At 34.6% G+C, this 21,454-nt stretch overlaps 1 protein-coding gene across 4 annotated transcripts in view; it reads right to left on the reverse strand.

The window, feature by feature from the left end:
* Positions 1-20,555, reverse strand: part of LOC132105556 (dedicator of cytokinesis protein 4-like) — a 98,185-nt gene extending 77,630 nt beyond the window's left edge. For all 4 annotated transcript variants that reach the window (XM_059510755.1, XM_059510756.1, XM_059510752.1 and 1 more), the window contains exon 1: positions 20,390-20,555. In XM_059510755.1, coding sequence (XP_059366738.1) covers positions 20,390-20,426 — 37 coding nt within the window. In that variant the 5' untranslated portion in view covers positions 20,427-20,555. The remainder of the gene's footprint in view (positions 1-20,389) is intronic.
* Positions 20,556-21,454: the final 899 nt, after the last annotated feature.

The following is a 21,454-nucleotide window of genomic DNA, read 5'->3' on the forward strand; positions in this document are numbered from 1 at the left end:
TTAAAAATCTAATAATCACAGAAAACTAGCTAAAAATAAAAAAAGAATCAAATAATTAAAAAAAATATAATAAAAATATTTAAAAAATTAAATTACAACATATAAAAGTAAAATAAAATAAAAATAATTTAATATTTTAAGAACAATCAAAATCAGCACAGTTTTCGGGTCTGCCAGAAACTCAGGTACTGCTTCACAGCATCCAGACAACAGATGCAGATACACACTAGGGCTGTGCGATTAATTGAAATCCTAATAAAATCACGGTTTGAGTGCGCACGATTTCTAAATTGCTTTATAGCACGATTTTATAGCACGACCTCCCGCAGTACGCCATACAAAACAATCAGAATCCAGCGCGCCTAAGTGGAGCACGAGAACAGAACAGACTGGGCATATGCCTAACTCCAGGTTCACACACTCTGTCTGTGATGCATAGCCTTTTTTTGTTGTGCCCATGTTAACGGATCAGAACGTTCACACTGCACGCGGTAAAAGATGAGAATTCAATTCAATTCAAGTTTATTTGTATAGCGCTTTTTACAATACAAATCGTTACAAAGCAACTTTACAGAAAATTATGTTTCTACAATATTTAGTAGTAGCTAGTAGTTTGTGCACGTTTGACAGGATTTTAGAAAAAATAAAAAATAATAATAATAATACAAGACGTAGTCAGCTAGACGATGAACTATCAATATTATTAATTAATAGTAATAGAGAAGAGAAAAGGTTATGAATGGAAAGGTGCGAAAAGATTTAATATCTTGCGCATGAGCACAGAGAGAGTTGTGAGTGCACAAGACACAGATTGAGCGAAAAGAGACACGTTTTAAGGCAGCGTGTATCTGAGCCTTATATAATTATCTTGGCATTAACAATAATCTGAGTCACATCCCTCGTGAGACATTCACACTTCTCAGTCCTCCAGCAGGTGTTTGGTTTATTTGGGCAGCATTGTGGGCTGCACCACCACTCAAAAGAGCTCACACACTGCCTTCACATACTGCCTTTGACATTTGCTGCCCTGTAAGAGCTGGTTTGCTCTGGCAGTTTATCAGAAATAAATGTAGCTACTGGCGACAGGCCGCTTGCTGTGAATTGCCTGTTATCTGTGTTTCAGATATCTAAAGGTCAGAGAAATATCATTGGTGTCCCACAAAGAGAATAATCACAGACTCTCCTCTTTCTTGAGATGAGCGGTGTATTGTCTGTGTTGACCATCGAGGGCCGTCCAATACAGGCATGACACAACAATTTAGGCATCAAATCAATATGAATGTGAATTGCATCTTGAAGAGGACAAAATTAGTCAATAAATGCCAAATAAAAATGTATATAATAAAACTTATTAAAAGAGTAAAATAAAATAAAATACTAAAAATACAAAATAAAATTCTACATATTAAAAGCATAAAATAAAAAGAAATGAAAGAATGAAATGAAAGAATAATAAAAGTAAAATAAATAACAGTTAAATTTAATGAAAATTTCATTACAAAGTCAGAAAAAAGAAAAAGCAAAAAAAAAAGTTCAATAAAAAAATGAAGTAAAAATGTATATAATAAAATGTATACAAATAAAAATCAAATAAATCTAAAAGAGAGACAAAAGCCCTTGCAGGGGCTGTTAAACATGTGTTTTTGAGTGTAAGTGTGATGTAAATGAAGGAGCAGGAGCAAGCGGTGTCTACACAGGCCAGAGTAAATCATACATGACTCTGATTAAATCAGAATATAGGTCAGACTTCTTAAACTGCCCACTTCACCTCATTCAGTGCCTCATTCATCTGCTCCCCGTGTGTGTGTGTGTGTGTGTGTGTGTGTGTGTGTGTGTGTGGAGGGATTGCGATGCGATCCAGTAATGCAGTAATGTTAGATTCAAGCTTTTAAATGCTAAGCGCTGGAACAGCACTGCTGGATAATTCATCCCGATTTCACATTGGAGTTTCTTTGATTCACATCTATATTCACTATAGCTCTTCTAGACTCCTCTGCCATTGTTATGTGTGTGTTTTTTTTCATGATTTTGTGCTCTGACAGAGAGCTCAAATTACCAACCACTCATGCATTGTTTCTTCGCATGGTTCCTTCATTTAGGGGGACCAAACGGTTTCTCTTCTCTATTTTTCTATATTCCTCAAAATCCTCCTGATACTTGGCCTCTTTCTCATAAGAGAGATCCGGCCGTATGAAACTCTGAGGTCCTCAGATCTGAAATACAAGTTTATTACAGATTTTGCAGCCATATCACCATTTCCAACACCAGATCCTGAGGAGCAGAGAGTATTAAACTTGTTTAACCCCTTCCTCTATATCTTCACAGATTTCAGATTGGGAGAGCTGCTACATTGAGAACGGTACAACAGATAAGCATGTACAGTAAATCCTCAAACTTTTCCTAAAGTGTCAATCAACAAATAATAATCAATACTTCTTTTCATCAATCCTTTCATCCTTTTCATCAGTGAATTAAATGGGTCTTATTACATGCAGAAAACAAACAAACAAATAAATCATTTGTTATTATTATTATTATTAAATGTATTTAAGTTATCATTGTTATTTATTAATTATGGATACTTTTTTTTATCTGTACAAATTCAAATTAGTCTGTTTTTACCTGACAGCAAAAATGGTTTAAAAAGAAAAAATAATAAAATAATAATACTATAAAAAATAATTGCTGTCGTTATTGTCGTTTTAGATTTTATTTTCCGGAATCGCAGTGTGAAAGGGACTTGAGTTGAGAGCAGCAGTGCCTTACATAAATTTTTTTTAATAAATTTGTTAATCACTGTAGGCTACATAGTGAATAATTAAAACAATAAAGATAATAAAGACGAATAAAATCACAGTAATGCTTTGCAGGAACACGCGTCGCATGCACTGTGATCAAAGTCAGTGTCCTCTTACTGTCATTTCTTTATATTCAGACAATTACACGCTGCTGTCGCTTCACAGTCCCTACTCTCAGAAATTACTGCATGTTGACTTATAAACCTAAATATAAATGTCAAACAACAGATATTTCAGTTCCAGCACTAGTATCAATATTTATTACATAAACAAACTTTTTTTATATTGATAAAAATGTATTTAATTAGAATGAAATGGTATCAATTTAAAAATATAGAATTATTGTTGTTGTTGTTTTAACCACATCAACTCTGGGGACCCACCGGTGGGTCCAATATTGCATATGCCTAATTCTAAAAAAATCTAAATAACAGCTGAAGTGGTTAATGAATATTTATCAATATTAATAAAATAAAATAGTTCTGAAAAACATTTGTGACCAGAAGGCAAGTTTAGCATCACACCCTTTAATCTAGCCGAGACCCTCGCCTCAGGACCAGGACCATGCCATCATTCTCATACGGTCAGTACTGACGGTCACATGACCTTTCTAATGTTTACTGGCATTCTGCAGCAGACAACAGCTTTTGAGGCTTGTTTACCAAGGGAAGGTTGAAAGTAAAGGTTTAAATCAATCAAGCTGTGTGTCATGTACTGCTTTTATACACTGGCCTTTTATGTGGCCTTTGGTATTGGTCAAACCAGTCTTTCTTGCATAGTCAATGTTTTACCATGACCGGCAACATTTCCACCGCTGTGGTGACCTTGTTTAACACACACTCATCCATGAGCGACGGCTGCACCCAAGCAGAGATGTGAAAGAGAACACAGACCGCATCAGTCTCTCACACACACACACACACACACACTAACCAGAGGAAGGAATCCATATCTCATCACTGTCACACGGTCATTATCATCACCATCTTCATCATCACATCTGCTCACCGCTACTATTACAAACATCTCCATCAACGACACACTTTCCGGCCACAGAGCGGAAGAACTAATTAATGTCCATCATGAGAAAATGACATACACACTTTTTGCTGATAAAACAGTATGGAACTAAATCAATGAAGAAGTGACAAAACATCAGAGCTGTATAATCAAATTGCTTTTTATCCTCACTATATTGCATGAACACTTTAGGTCCTTGAATCAATATTTTCTTTTATGTGTGCATTCATATCATTTCCTACAATAAAACTTTCATGAAAGACCACCAAAATCTGTCTCTAAGTGATCTCTGAATGCAGTTTCAGTTGTCTGATGACATTGATATATAGTCAAAAAATATCAATAAAATAACAAAAAAAATACTATAATATTCTAGAAGAGAAAATAATAGAAAAATCAAAACTAAATAATGGAAAAATCTAATACTGAAAACCTAAAATATAATAAAATAAGAAATATAATGACATTTAATAAGACAAGGAAAGGTAAAATGAAACAAATTACATATAAACTTAAGTCGAATTAAATTAAATTACATTTTGAGTTCTGAAAGCATTTGTGACTCATGAAAATGGTTTCAGACCATAGAAAATTTGCAAAACAGAAATATCTTTCAGGTTTTCAGAAATTCATATTGAGTCATGTAATTTTTCTAGTGTGTACTGGCTTCCTGCAGCAGACTTTAAAGGCTTTTAAAGTAATGCATCCTGCGTGTATTTATGTCTGGTTTTTAATGTACTATGAGATTGTGACCTGAATCCGATTACCAAAATACATAAATAAGTATTAAGGTTGAGTGGCGTACAAAACATAATTAATCAATCAAACTCAGTCCATTCAGCAGTAGAGTACCATGTCACAATAGCTAAATGAAGGACCGAAAGATGACTCTCACTGATGAGTACGATATGAGCAGATTTACTTCACTAACACACACACACACACCTGAGCACACAAACACACACAGCTCGCTTCACAGAGCAGCGAGACACCAAAGGCAAGAGACCAAGAAGAGTAAGACAGCGCTGAACAGCATGTGGACGTGTCTGTCTCTCTCTGTGGTCCAGATGGTGGTCTTCACAGCAGAGGCCTCGAGACCCACTGGAGCGTGTATCATCAGTGCAATAAGACTGAATCTGCGATTATTTTTCGAAACAACCATCTATGCTGTCGGACAGCAAAAGAAGACAAGACAACAAGGTCAGGCCAAATCAAATGCACTAGTTATCATTAAGCGCAGGTCAGACCGGAGGCTGCTGGTGTGGAGCACGGCTGTAACAGGTGAACCCATCAGTCATGTGATGCGCTCGGCCGTCCATATGTCCAGCAACGGACCGCAGAGTCAGTGTGGCATTGTGGAGCTGAAGGGCAGCATGTGTTTGGACTGCAACACTGCCAATTACTGTCCGGACAGCTGACCCAGTTATGGGTCAGGACAACGTCAACATGAACCGCACTGAAAAACTAACAGAGCGACGGACTTGCATGCAGATTTTTACATTGTATGAAGAAAATAAAGTAATAGCACAATAAGCCACAAGATTCCTGGTCTCAATAAAACAAATTATGAATTACTTACTTATTAATAAATAAGTAATCAAATTAAAATGTAATTAAATTATATATAAAAATATATATTATATATATATATATATATATATATATATATATATATATATATATAATTAAAAAATCTAAACTAAAATAAATTAAAGTATTTTATTTAATTAATAAAATGTCTAAATTTGATTCCTGAAAGGGTTAGTGTCAAGTGCTTCCTGAAAACTTTTAATATATTTTCTAAAGGTAACGATTAGACAGCCCAAAACAAATGTGACTCTGGACCACAAAACCAGTCACAGAGGTATATTTGTAGCAATAGCCAACAATACTAAGTGAATACGGGTCAAAATGATACATTTTTCTTTTATGCCAAAAATTATCTCGTTCGTGAAGATTTTTTGTTAATTTCCTATCGTAAATATATCAAAAATCACTTTTTGATTAGTAATATGCATTGCTAAGAACTTCATTTGGACAACTTTAAAGGCGATTTTCTCAATATTAAGTTTTTTTTTTTCAGATTTTCAAACCGTTGTATCTCGGACAAATATTGTACCATTCTAACAAACCATACATCAATGGAAAGCTTAATTATTCAGAAAAGTTCAAAAAAACTTCAAAAGACATTTAAATAAATTAGGGATGGGACGATAACCGGTTTTATTGATAACCGTGATAAAATGTGCTGAAGGTTAGTAATATCGTTTAAAAATGAATTATCATTAAAACCGTGTTTGATTATCGCGGTTTTAATAACTCACTATTAAATCATGTCCAGCCAGCAACAGTCTGACGCAAGCGCAGCGCACAATGTTTTTTTTTGTTTTTTTTCGAGAAGGAATGGCGAAAGTCAGTGACTTTTCTATGCTTTTCTATGCTTCTACACTTTTCATTGTAAGGAAGGAAATGCCACAGAATTTAATCTTTCTTTAAATTAAGTGCATAGAGTTGCTTGTTTTATTAGTTGTTTGTTGATTATTAAATATAAAACTTGCTGAAATGTTTTCAGTGTGAGTATCAACTATTTTTGAACACTTTCATCTCGTTTCAACAAAACCGTGATAATATTGATAATCGTGATAATTTTAGTCACTATAATCGTGATGTTAAATTTTCATACCGTCCCATCCCTAAAATAAATGCAGCATGTAAATAATAATCATAATAAATTATTATTATTGTTGTTGTAAATTAAATATACTATAAATAGAATAAAATAAAAAATTGCAGGTGTTCATTTAATTTTATTATTAGCATCATTACTACCATTTTTATGAACCATTTCAGTTCTGCATATCAGTTATTGAACTTGAACAATGTTTAAAAACAGAATCCTTCATTTTTAATGACACCTGACACTCATATTGAAAACAAGCTAAGGTTTAATACCTCAATCAATCGTAAAATGTATATTTGTCTTAGCAATTGCTAGTATCAAAGTTACAAAACCCCATGCCGAAGGACGTAGACTTAGTGATTTTTCTATTGTGACAAAGACAAGTGTGGTCAGTGACACATAAACTCCTGTGAGAGAGGAAGGAAGGCAGTGTGAGTGTTTTGTGGTTCGCCGGCAGCTGTACATTGTGTTATCTGTATATTTTAACTCCAGGCCGTTCCAGAGTGATGATCAGACAGCCGCGTGCTGCTGTTTACCCATCCATGAGTAAGAGCGAGGAGAAGCGTGTGCGAGAGGGAAACATGAAGCATCATCAGTCACGCATCAGCTAGTCCTGTTATCACAATGAGATCCATCCGCTACTGAACACCCCATCAGCATTTGTTTGTTTTGGCATTACACGCTCATTCTGTCGAGAAGAAGCGCAAGTGTCTGGAGAACGTTTCTTAGGAGCAACATCGATCAGAGTAACAGTCATTCTCAACAAGAAGCAAAAATACAGAATAACATACATGCAGATAAACGGCAAGCTTCATTACAATAAACCCATTTTACATTTTCTGAAGAAATCAGATGGTTAATAATAGCACAAGAAGCTACATGGTTTCATCATTAATGTCGTATCTGTAGCACAAACCGAAATAGACTGATAATGTGATTCACAGACATTTTATTTAACAAACAGTGAACTTTTCAAAGTAATTGGCTTTTTGTAAAATAACTTAATGATTTTAATTAATGATTGTTTGGATAAATACTTTTTAAATGAGTAGCATAACAAACAAATGAGATCGATTAGACTTTTTAATAAATGTAATAAATTTATCAATTATAATATAATACAATAAATATAATAGCATGGATAACAATACATGAATATTGTTTTTATTATTATTAAGACTTTAGTTCATATTATTATTATTATTATTATTATTATTATTACATTATTATTATTATTATTATTATTACATATTACAATTGCACAATAAGAACAATAAATTACTAAATTGTTATGATTGTTATTGTTGTTGTTGTTGTTAATAATAATAATAATAATAATAATAATAATGCTTTGATTTACTAATACTACATTATTATTATTATTATTATTATTATTATTATTATTTTTGTATTACAATACAATATTATTATTTTTATCAATAAAACATTATCATTTATATTAAGTTAACCATAACTTTGCACAATTATATAATTATTATTATTATTTCATTTTATTTAATATTAGCTATGCGTATTTTCAACTAGGCACAAAAGAGTGTGAAACGCACAGAAAACCATATCACACTTGACAGTCTGCTAACTCGTTCTGCATATTTTTTTATATATTCTGGGCTAAATATGTAACACTGGGTTTAAGTTTCAGACAAATTCCGAGAGGAACACCGCAGTCATCCAGCATGGCTTTCTGAGGTGGATTTATGGCCAAAACATCATACTCTTTTCCAAGTTGAGCTGTAAAGTGAAGTGGCGTAAAAAGCCCGTCTAATGGACTTCTCTCACTCATTTTTTCCCTTTTGTGGAGAATTTTTCATCCCACACCGAGTCCTAAGCCACTGGCACGCCAGAGCGGCTAGAACATCTGCTTTAGCTTAAGCGAATCAATAAGTGCCTCCTATGCCGTCCTAATATTCCTGGGCTCTCTGGGATGCAGGAATAACATCACAGCCAACAGTTCACTAAATACAAATCTATCCAATTCTGGATTACGCATACATGAAACCAACAGTGTTTATTTTCAAACCTTTCCCGAAAAATGTCAGGAAAAAGAGTCTACAGTGCAAGCAGATAAAAACAAGCTACGGAAATCTGCACATGTTAAAGCTGACCTCTGAATGATGCACGTGGTTTCAAATTCCACTCAAGCTGAGAGATTCGAATGCCTGGTTGTTTTGCCAGGCGGCACATGCAGGATTACTGCACAAGGTTGAAGAACGACGTGCGGCCCAAGTATGATGAAGATTTTTGCACATATTGGCTGCATATTTTCAAATAGATTACGGAATACTAGAAAAAGACAACTAGCCCCAGTGGTTTCTAAAATGCACGATAACAGATTCCAACTAGATCGTAAAGTTTGTTGGGACAAACACTTATGTTGGCTTGAGAAAGCCTTGTCTGAATTTTTGAAATAGTTTTGTAATCTAAAAGTGTAACATGTATTTCAAACATGTTAGAAAAACATAAGCTAAAATTTCTAACACATTACTAGAATGATTTAACACGTTACTAGCATGAATTAGCATGTCTATATAGCATGTTGCTAGCATGCATTTACATGTTGCCGGAACATTAATAACATTTAACAAATGTTATGCTTTAATATGTTGCTAATGTATTTAAATATGTTGGCAACATGTTTTAACATTGTGCTAACTTGAATAAGCATGTTGCTAATATGTTTCTATCATGTTTAACATGTTGCGACCATCAACATATTGCTAGCATGTTTCTTACATGTTTTAAAATGTTATTATGAATTAATTGAATTAATTATAAAAAGGCCTACATGTTTTAACGTTGCCACCATGAGTTAACATGCTTTAACATTATGCTAGCATGCTTCTAACAAATTTTAGCACAATACCATGTTTAACATTTAGCTATCATGAATTAGCACATTGCTAACATGTTTTAAAACTATTCTCAAATTAATCAATGTTCCTATAATAAGAAGCAACATAAATATTTTTCAAGTCAACATAATTAGGTTGACTAAACAGTGTTTCTGCATAAGGTGCCTTTGAATGCAACTAGCTTGTCTAATTTGTTCATCCTATCCTCTGTATCAACTGAATTGATCGAGTGGAGTAAATGAAGGCTGAAAAAAACTGTTTAAGCCCGGGTCAACAGCAGCCATTTACACCCTATAAACATGTCTGTAATTAAATAAAGATGATAAAAAACAGCGTGGAGCTCGACAGGCGAGGTGTGAAGGGTGTAAAAGCTGGCAGTTTTATAGAAAAGATGGAAGAATATGGGGAGCGGTGTGTGGCCTGTTTTCCTCCTTCCCAGCACAAACACAACAGCAAAGCCTCATCTGTGCAAGCATTTGACCTTTTCCTAACCCGATGCATCATGGGAATTAAAACAATGGAGTAAACACACTTGCATAAATAACAGCTGGGGTTGGTTTGAGGTGTTGGGCCAAATGCCCAACTGTCCCAGATTTCCTTTAGGGCAGTGGACTCGAATGCCAAATGAACCTCTCGTCCAATGAGGAATGAGGCTGAAACCAAACACTCACATCCAGATGGGAGGCTGTGGTTAGTGTCTCCTCTGAAATACGGTTGGATTCTCACAGGTAAATGCCTGGTAGGGGCCGTCACAACCACAGCTTTCCCTTTGAGGGTTCAGAGCGATTATGAAGCATAATGGTGAGGTTCAAAGACGATTATGAACCTGTGAACTTTGAAGTTAAGTTTCACTTCAAGGTTCATTTTGAAGATGACTACAATACAGCCTAGATTCAAATTCACAGGTGCCTAAAGCATAAAAGCATGGAAAGTTGTGAAACAAATATTATCCCTATTTGTAAATGTATTTTTCAATATTTGTCTATAAAAAAAGTTTGTTTAATACAATTCATAAAAATAAATATTATAAAAATATATATAACTTATCAAATAACAAAAATATTATACTATACTACTTCTGTTTTGTCATTTGGTATTGCAAAATGAATATGAATATATATAATTATATAATAATATAATTATATATATATATATATTAATTGTTATACAGGCATAATATTTAATGTAATGTATAAAAATAAAAATAAAAAACTAATAAAATAATAAAATATAAATACACGTTATAAGTAGGCATATAATGGTATCACATTTCCATGTTGCGATTAATTGCTAAAGCTTTTATCACGGTACACAGTATTTTCACGATATTGGAATTTAGTTGCAAAAAAAAAAAGGTTGTCATAATAAAGTATAACAAGTTCAATACCTTTTTTCTTATAACAAAAATAACTGATTATTCAAATACAATAAAGCAATACACAAAAAATGTATGAAGTAAAAACATTCACACCAGTTAAAGTGCAAAAGAATTATAAAGACGAATAGTTAACACTTTACAATAATATCTCAGTTAATGCATTAACATTAACAATGAGCAATAGCTACATTTGCTACCCAAGTTATTAATCTTTGTTAAAAAACACAACTTAGTTCATGCTAGCTTTGGTTCATTAAATAACACAGTTGCAACTTTTGATTTAGAATTAAATATTATTTCAATCAATTTGTGTTATTAAATATTGAAATTATCTAAGATTAATGAATGTTTAATTTAAAAAAAAAAAAATTGTGCCGTTGTACAGCATTGTTGTGCATTTTAACCAGCTGATGAGAAAAGTATTCTTTAAATGCATTCAAAAAACTAGAATAATTTGGAATAAAAAATTATTCATAGTATTTTGAAGTGTCCACGATAACAATATCATGCATATTCACTACCGTGATATATTGCATTACCGAATACCAGCAGATATCTAGTTATAAGTATTATATTTTATTATAACTTTATATATAAACCACACAGCAGATATATAGACAGACAGATAGATTTGATATAAATTTCATTTTTAAAACCGCCAGTCATAATAAACACATTGGCCTCCACACATTCACTCATCTCACTGACATGCACATTACTATAAAATTGTGAATATGGCTGTGAATATGGAAAAAAAACTGACTATGACTATAAGATTGCATCAAGACTGAGGCACTGTGGTGGTCCCTTGTGGCGGTCTAATTTTAACAGTGCTAAGTATTGTTCCACAGAAAGCAAAATGCATTGTGGTTTAACGTCAACTGCTAGAGGACGTCAAATGTATGTGACATGTAGCGTGCCCCATTTACAAGTCAGTATTTATAGCATCTTTGCTCATTATGCTAACCCACCTCTGCGCTAGCAACCACAAAACTCAGACCATCAGGGCACAACAAAGAAAATAAGCCGCTGATATGAAAGAGGTTCTTTCTTATTTTAGACTAATTGCATACTGTCACCTCTCTTGCTAAAATGCCCATTTGTCTTTAATAAACCCTTATTAAAGTACTAATCAAGTTTTTTTGAAGCTAGATCTTGAACTGTATAGGTTTAAAGATGGGTTAAAAACATATTATGAAATGTAATATGCTATAACGATTTACTTTATTTTACACTTCATTCATGTTGTTCTAAACCCTTATGAAAAATGCTGCTAACCAAACAGCGGCTGGTTGCCATTGACTTCCACTGTAATTATTTTCACATACTATGAAAGTGAATGGCTACCGGCAACTGTTTGGATACCAGCATTCTCCAAAATAACTTCTTTTGTGTTCAACGGAATATAGAAACTCATACAAGTTCGGACCAATTTGAGGGTGAGTAAATAATGACAGAAGTTTAATTTTTGGTTGAACTGTCCCTTTAAATCCACTTCAACTCTAAAAACAGAGTGACATTTGCGTTATTGACTTTTCTATAAGTAGACTATGACCGTTTTGATCAATTCTGTTTGTCATCTCTCCTGTACGTCCGTCATGAAAGCGTGAGACAGCAGAAGACCCACCATCAGGCCGTCATTATAAAAGAGCCGTCTGCATTTACTCACCATATCACTCGACTCCCAGCGGGCCGAACCAACCCATACAGCCACTTGGCCACACAAAGGAGATACATTACAGTCGTCGTCGCTGAGTGGTACTTCATTTAAGGCTTAATTTACACCCTGAGGAAAGTCAAATAAGGATGCCAGGTGGAGGACTTCCAGGAGGCGAGGATCTGCCCCAAATATCTGGGTCTCCAGCTGATCCAGGCTGCTTTCCGTAGTGGCCAAAAGGACGGGCCCAACACAGATTCTTATGCTCGCCTCTGGGGCAATCCAGCATCAGAATGTGACAAATCTGTGTCATAAAAACATTTTTTTTTGATAACATTTTATCTTCATATTTAACAAGAAAGATCTCGTTTGTGAAATAAACACATTTAAAGAGCAAAAGAAAGTGCCTGAAATGTAAAACAAAGGGCTTGTAGCAAAGGAGGAAATCCCTGAATGCTCTTAAACTGTGTCGGATGCTGCCTCCTGAATGCTAAACAGACCCCATTCAATCAATGATGAGAAAGAAAAAGGAGAACTCGCCTCTCCGGACGAACTGACTTCAAATGATGAGAAGGGAATGAAAGTGATTTACAGGATTAATTCAAATCCAACCGAATCTCTTTGAATATAAGCAAAGGGCTTCAAAAGAGCAAATCATTTAGAAATTAATGAATCCCATAAGGAAATGCGAGTTTAGAGAAATGGCACGCTTTTCTGTCAGCGATTAAGCACAATCTATCAATCATCATAAAAAGAGGTTGCATAGTACAGCAATAAGCCACGTGTTACAGTTGTACCACTTGTTCATGTGGCATTTTTCTCTAAAACCCATGGACCATAGTAAAAAAATCATATCCTCTCATGGTTTATTGCTTATTTCTATTGTATATTATAGTAATAATACAATACTATTTATTATTTACATTTATGATTTTTGATACATAAATTTATTTTAATATTTTTTACTTACAAGTCACTTACAAGTATTTAAACACTTTGGAATGAGAAATATCACAACATTTAGATTGTAATACTATATAAATAAAAACTGTACTATACTAAATAACTACACTAAATAAAGAAAATACATAAAAAAATAGGCTACATAAATGCATACATTTTTCTAAAATGTATATAATATAAACATTTATACAAATAACATCTCATCAAAATTCAGTCAAAACCATCGGTTTCATAAATCACCTTTAAAACAACACATGAATACAAGAGACATGAAGTTTAAGATATATACTTCTTTCCAAACCACTAGATAAATGTAAACTTTAGAACCTGAAGTGCGTTTATTCTAGAAGGGTTCTGTGTATCGTCTTCTCTGTAACGCAATGCTCAGGTGACTAAATCTCGAATCAATGAGGTCAATACAGGTTCACACGACACGTAGAAGACATTTTAACAACCCTGCTGTCAACTTGTAAGAAGAAATGCATTAAGTATAGGTGAAAACAGGAATCACACAGCATCCCTGAGAGGAAGCACTGCCCCAATCCTGGCCTTACTAGGGGTAAAGTGATCTAGATATCACACAACATCAAGTGCATGAGAAAGTGTGGCAGCTAGTCTTAGCGAGATATGTTAAAGCAGTGAATTTGGTGTGGTTGCCTTGACAGCAGCAGTCAGGCGAGGATACGAACACTGTATCCCATCCCTGACAGCTTAGATAACAGCTAATGGCCTCTCAGGTCCACTTTCAGTTCATTTTCCCCACGGACAGAGCGGAGAAAATCTGTCGAGACACGTACATGTGTGCAAGTGTCTGGAACGAAAGATATAAAAAAACTTGTCCAATCTGTTCCAACTGGACTAGAAGGAAAAACTGATTGTCTGTTAAAGTGATAGTTCACCCAAAATGGAGATTTGTCTTTTCAGGTTGCTATTCTTTCAGTAAAACTCAGCTTACAGTTTATAGTGACCACACTGGACATCTTTAAAAGGGCAAAAAGGCACAATAAAAGTAGCATAAAATATGACATCTACCAAGGCTTCTGAAGTCATACAATAGTTTGAGAAGCCAAAAAAATGTAATCAAATGTTTCACCAGCATCACTGACAAAGGATCTTGGATGAAAAATGTAGGAAACATTGAACATTGACAGTGAAAAACATCTTTAATTTCAGTCTATTGCTCACAAAATCTATTATATGACTTCAGAAGACTAGTGCACAAGTCATACAGACCATTTTTATGATGCTTTTATGGTGCATTTTTGACCTTTTTAGAGTTTGTCAGACATTGTCAATTTGTTATTTACTTGCACTTTCAACATGACGGTGAGTAAATAATGCAAATGTATCATTTTTTGCACACTTTTAAAATAAAAGTCCTACACATCAGCTAATCAGAACAAACTTATCAGCCAATGCCAGTAATGATAAAATGCCAAATATTGCCATTGGCAATATATCAGTCGACCACTACTAAATTTGCAAATCGTCATGAACTTGCACTGTATGAAAAGATTATTTTTCTACTTTTGCTTCTCGCAGGACAACAAATGATTGCTCCAATTGAAATGTTCACTTTTGGGTGAACTATCACATTAACATCAAACAGTTTGAAAGTAGTGAATACATTATTACACATCGTCTGCATACACACCCATGGCAAAAACATGATACGTATAATTTGGGCTACACCGAAATTACAACATAATAACACCCCAGCACCTCTGTGTGCCATGTTTACAGCACATAGTCTCTCATAACAGTTTTATCATCAGGGTCAGGGTGAGCAGAGATCACAGAAGCATCTTTACAGAGGAAGAACAAGCAGTGGGATACAGGAAACTCCAGGCATCAGCCGTGATGAAAACGGCTTGATGAGGAACAACTCTGTGGGTATGAGGAACACGGAAGAACTGGCAAAAGCTCGGCATCCCGTGTCTAAACATATGTTTGGCTTGTTAGGATGCCGCCACTGTGGGTTTAAAGGGAGCTCAGGGTATACAGCTGGATTTGTCATCCTCAAACACACTCTCAGACACAGTGCAGACGACAGAAGGAAAACAGTTCAAGCGGCCCAGCATGTCGACTTCTGGATGTAAGGATAATGTGAATTTGGGGAGATTTATCCAACAATGACAAATGGTGGAGCAATTGGCAGAAATATGATTTAAAAAGGAACTGTTCATCTCAACTTACAAATTCTATCAATATAGTGAAAGTACATAGGACAAAGTAATTCTCCAAAATGAATACATGCCTAAATTAATCATAGACGTGATTTAAAAGACTTTACTGAAAAAAAACTCCTTTAAAAGAGATAATGTAGTCAATGAGTTGACAAATCATTCAGATTTTGTGATCTCAAATCACCCGATTCAAATGAATTGGTTTTGTAAATCAACTGATTCATTGAAAGGAAATTACTCAGACGAACCATGGGCAGATATTTAGTGAATAACAACTTAAATTATAAAGACTAACTATAAATAATGAATAAATAATAAGCATAAATATAATAAATAATTAATATAAATAAAAATAAGCTAATTAAGTCAACTGAAAAACGACTTTCAGTTGTTTCAATTTTTGTGTTTCACATTACAAAAGAAAGACATGAGGGTGAGTAAATGACATCTGTATTTTCATTTTTGGGTGAACTAGTCCTTTAACAGATGTCTGTGAAAGCCGTATCTGTAGCGGCGTCTGAGCCAGACACCAACAGCCTTCCTTCCTGCCAAGAGCACAGATAACGAACGTCCTTCTCTTCACATCCACTTCTCCCTCACGCATGATCCCTATTCACACAGAAGCCCTTCCCCTGCATTAATGAGGCATTCAGCGGCACACTTAATTACATCCACATTCCAGCCACCGATTGCATATTAATAATCTCCCCGTTTGTGTACACCCTGAAGGGAAGGGAAGGTCAAAGGTCAGAAAGATTATGAGGTCGGGAGGAGTGTGCCTAGTTTAGGATCAATAACAGGATTTGTGCAAAGAACCAGGCTTCAGTTTCAAAGGGGGGGGGATTGTGGTTTTCAGAAAGGATCTGGTCTTTGCAAGAGAGACTGTTCTGATTTGCCTGCCTGATTATTTCCACAACTGCAGTCATAAGAGGTGTGAAAAGACATACGAGGTGTTTTGATGACATCTCAATAGCTTCTGGTTTATACAGTAGACGGCATTTAGAATTTGGCCGAAATAAAAATAGATACACATGCAATCAGATTTAATAGGGATGCACAGATTAAAACTAAAAAAAATGTTTTTTTTAGATTATACCAAATAAGCAATAAACTATATAAATATATAGTACTTTGTATAATATAGTAAAATAATTACAAAAAATTGCATACATATCCTTAATATCTTCATTTGCAATTGATCCCTTAAACAACTGGGTTTCTGATACAGTATATGATATCAAGACCAGTTTATAAGAGGCTTTGAAGCTAATTAGTTGTCAGGGAGTTCTGATTAATTTTTAGGACATTGCTTAGTGGCCACAATAAAAAAAGACCAGTCTATGATTTTCTGCTCTGTAGATATTCAGAAAAACCTACATGAAAAATGCCAGAACGTTGGAAGGACACAAATTGGAGCAAAAGTGTTCCAATACATAAACATGTGCGCTTTAATATCTGTGTGTTATACATGCGTTAGTATGTTATATTATATGTTTGTTATTTCCTCCTCTGGAGCCTGAATCATGACAGAAACGGGATATTATCTGGCCTCCCAGTGGGTCCTTCTAAATCACTGTGTCAGCTCTTCTGGGGGCGTGGCCTGTGAATGAAGAGGCCCCACCCCCTCATATCCCTCGGCTCCGGTCTTTCCAGAATATTTTCTATAATGAAGGAATGGCCAGCTGCACTTCCACAACAACCTGCTAATCCCACAGGGCATCGCACAGGGTGGTCACTTCCACACAGCATTAACCCCCCTCGCCCGCTCCACTGTCCCAGGGGGATCGAATACTACAGGAAACAAGTACAGCACAACAGCTAGCCCCGGGCCCAGCACACACCTTCATGAAAACACACACCAGAACATCCCAGTCAAAGCTCTTCTGGGTTCACTGAGCATTCAAGAGCACTTCAGACAGCACCCCTCTGGTGGCTCTGTTCCAAATCATTCATGATGGGCTGTGTTCACTTTTTATTGGGTTTTATTTGAAAAAAAACCGAAGTGAGAATTTTAAAAGGGAAAAGTGGATATTTATTATTATTTAAATCAAGTGATTTAAAACACTGCATAAAGAAAATTTAGCTTATTTTTAGAACATTTCCACACAAAATTTAGGAAAAAAAGCACACTAATACAAATCAAACTGCCAAATAATTCATAATGTATAGATAGTTGAAATAATGTTTTTTGCTTTACAGTTACGACACATTACTGTAATGAGAATTTAAGGAGGGGGAATGTAGATATTATTATTATTATTATTATTATTATTCACAAATATAATGCAATTTAACTGTAGCAAATAAGAATTTATGCATTTAAATGTGCCCTTGTATATAATATTTACTCAAATAAACAAACAAACATGACTACAAGAAAATTTTATTAAAAAATATGCAGAATTTTCATGATGCAAAATCTTAAATTTCTTTAACTTTTAGCCTTCTTTCTTATTAAGATTTTGGGGTGAATTATGATCCAGACATGCTCTTGCTGTGAAAACCCAGTTGATATGATTTTTCGTTTAAATTAGATTTTAGTCGAATATGATGTTCATTGTCATGCCTGACACGAAACACTATCAGCTTCAGCAATGGGGTGTGTTTTTTTTACTCAAATGAGTGGGCAGAGGGTTTTTTTTCTTTGCATTTCTAAAAATTGTTAGAACAAGGCAGACTGATTCATAGAAAATATCCAGAGGAGCTTAAATAGTTTCAAAAGTTAGTCATATTCCACCCCTCGATCTATTTCAGGTTCGCAGTTAATCACATTTGTCTTGCGAAATGAAGACAGCTAAGGATGAAATGCACAAAAAAAAAGGTTCCGACAAAAATGTGGGTATTTCCACCCATTCAGCGTCTGTGTCCGTTTCCTCAAATGCCACGGCTGTCAAAAAAAAAATATTAGGGCAAAAAAGATGATCTCTTCTTAGTTCCTGTTAGCAGGTGAAAAACTTTAAAGGAGAGCCATTGAGACTCTTATATGAACTGGATTTTCAGATGTTGCCTTGATTTAATTAGCTGTAATTAATCCAATTGAGGGCTAATTGGCGTCTTATTGCAGGGACTGTGCAGGGGGTTCATTCATATTTCATCTGTGGCTGAGAGTCATTTTTTCACTACTTTACATACGAGCACCACTCGCCAGCTTCCAATTAAACACTACAACATGGATTTTGTTTCTGGAAAAAGATCAAACGCTAAAAATACGAAGCCACTGGATATAAAACCTAAAATCCCTGTTGGGGTGTGAGTCCCATTTTAAAGTAACAGACAAAAGATGACAAGATGACAAAATCCTCAGAGAAATCACCTAAACTCAAGACAAGATCCCTGAAGACAAAGCATTTAGTTTCACTTTAACAAGCATTCTTTCTCCCACAGATTTGGTTCTCGTTGGTTACAATCTCTGAGCTCTGAATACATTTATCACACTGATGAATTCCCTCATCCAGCTGGCAAACAACCAAAAGGAAACGCTGAGTTCACAGCCTTGTGACTACCTACACTTGATAACCAACCACCAAACCAACATATCACAAAAGAAATCAAATCAACATTATCAAGAAAATCAAATAGTATGAAATGACCAGGTAGGTCGGTCTCTGTCAAATCATTTTAACGCTTCTCTGGAGTTCAGAAAACTTTGTAACCTTCACAATTGCAAATTAGAGACAGATAATCGGTATGAAAAATACTACTATAAATATTTTAACAATATCAGTAAATCTTCAGTCTACTGATACAATGCAGAAACTAGATTCCATATGCATACCAATTTAAGTTCAACCATTTAAGATATATGCCAAAATAATCAAATTAAACATTTTAAATAAAATGAAATAAATGCAAATATAACTAAATAAAACAATGAAAATAAATGTGCATCCATTTTGACAACAAACCAAATGAGTAATAAAATATTTATAAAGCATTTTGTATTACAATATTACTGAGGAAAAATTTATTAGATGTATAGCATAACTAATTATTTTTTTTGCATATCAGTTTTACATAATTCAAACACTTCATATAATAACTGTGTTTGTGTGTGTGTGTGTGTGTGTGTGTGTGTGTAGCCGATAACATTTTTATTATTATTATTTAGAATAATATAAATATATAATCTAGTTTTCACAAATCAACGGATTGAAGACAGGAACATGCATCCATTTGAACTGTTCACTGTATAATTATATCATCAACCAGATGACATAAATCTCGATTTGACAATGGTGCAAAACCTCACTTGACCTAATCTAACCAAATGTCACCAATCCAGTATAAGAGCATGCATTAATTTCAATTTCAACTCAAATATGCAAGATAAAACGTTCATGAAACTCAGATCATGCTGGCATTCTACACATAACACAATTTATTTCACATATGCTCTAGGATGAATTACAACACAGCTCACAAAACACATTCTCCGCTCTTCATTTATTTTGCAGCGACTATATGACTTCCTAGCATTGATTCTCACAGTTGTATTGCACTCTTGGCAAAACAACACTGGGGTCTCAAAAAGACCAGTAATGGGTGAAAGCCAGTGGAGGAAATGCACCAAGTTATACAGTATGTGAATATGATCAAATATAAACATTTCCACTCAGTCAACACACCGTGTGTATAACAATAACATCTCAGTCACTCAAACAAAGTCACGAAACACTTGTTTCTTTTCCAAACAGGTTTAAACAAACCAAGCAGGTTTGATTATAGAAACAACAAAAAAGCAATCAGTCTGTGAAAGCGGTAGCGGTGTGTGGTAACGTTACAACGCTGATTCAATAGTAACAGAGTCGCGTCAAGAAATAAACAGCAAACTTACCGACTCCGTATTTCTCGTGTTCCGTAGGAATCCACATATTCAGAGTGTTTGTTGTGAGAAAAGCGTACAAAACAGCGCGGTGTGCAGTATTGATGTTAAATCACTCATTTGTCCAGATTCACATCATCCTCTCGCACAGTCATTGTTCAGAGCGCTCGAGCGAACTGCGCTGCTGCATGAGACAAGACACGGTGGCGCGCGTTTGATAACCAGTGCGCGACCACGGTGCAGCTGCTGAGTTGCATGATGGGAAATGTAGTTTCGTGGCGTGCGCGAAACAGAACAACGATAGTGATTAGTGACCAGAAAAATAATAATAATAATAATAAAGTGTAAAATTAAGATTTTTATTGAAGATTTTTATAGATTTTTTTTATAATTTATTTAATTTTACTGTTGTTGTTGTTGTTTGTTTGTTTTTTTGGAAAATGTATTTATTTGTTCATCTATTTTTTATAACATGCTATTTTATATGGAGGGCCAAATTACTAAAAATAAAATAAATATATAACATGCAGCATTTATTCATTAATTTATTTAAAGTTTGAATGTGTAACCTCTACCAATTGTAAAATAAAATAAAATAAAAAAAGATCTGTGTTTTCAAACATCTTTACCAAATATTCATACTACGCATTCAAGCACAACTAATGCACAGCTAAGACATTAAGCACAATAATATATATCTGCAATAATGAATTCAATCACAGCCCTTTACTCATACAGTGTATTGTGCATGAGATAAAAAAGGCAAGAATCAAAGGGTTCTCGTAAATGAGTCTGGTGTAGATTTGATCTGAATTTCCAATCTAATAATCTAATTCAATATTGCATCCTGCCTCTATTTCTGTTATGAAGAATCTATGCATACATCTAGATATGAGTCAGTCTTTTAGGGAACATTAATTTCGAGAGTGAAATTCAGTCTTGCTTGGAAAAAGACTCATGTCCTACTTCAATAACAGCAGAGCACACACAGTCTCATCACCTAACAGCTATTATGGTAAAAAAGAAGGATTAAAGCTCATCGATGGACAGTCAGTGACAGTGTTTGTGTGTTCATTC

The sequence above is a fragment of the Carassius carassius genome, chromosome 26 (genome assembly GCF_963082965.1).
Source record: "Carassius carassius chromosome 26, fCarCar2.1, whole genome shotgun sequence".
NCBI classification, from domain to species: Eukaryota; Metazoa; Chordata; class Actinopteri; order Cypriniformes; family Cyprinidae; genus Carassius; species Carassius carassius.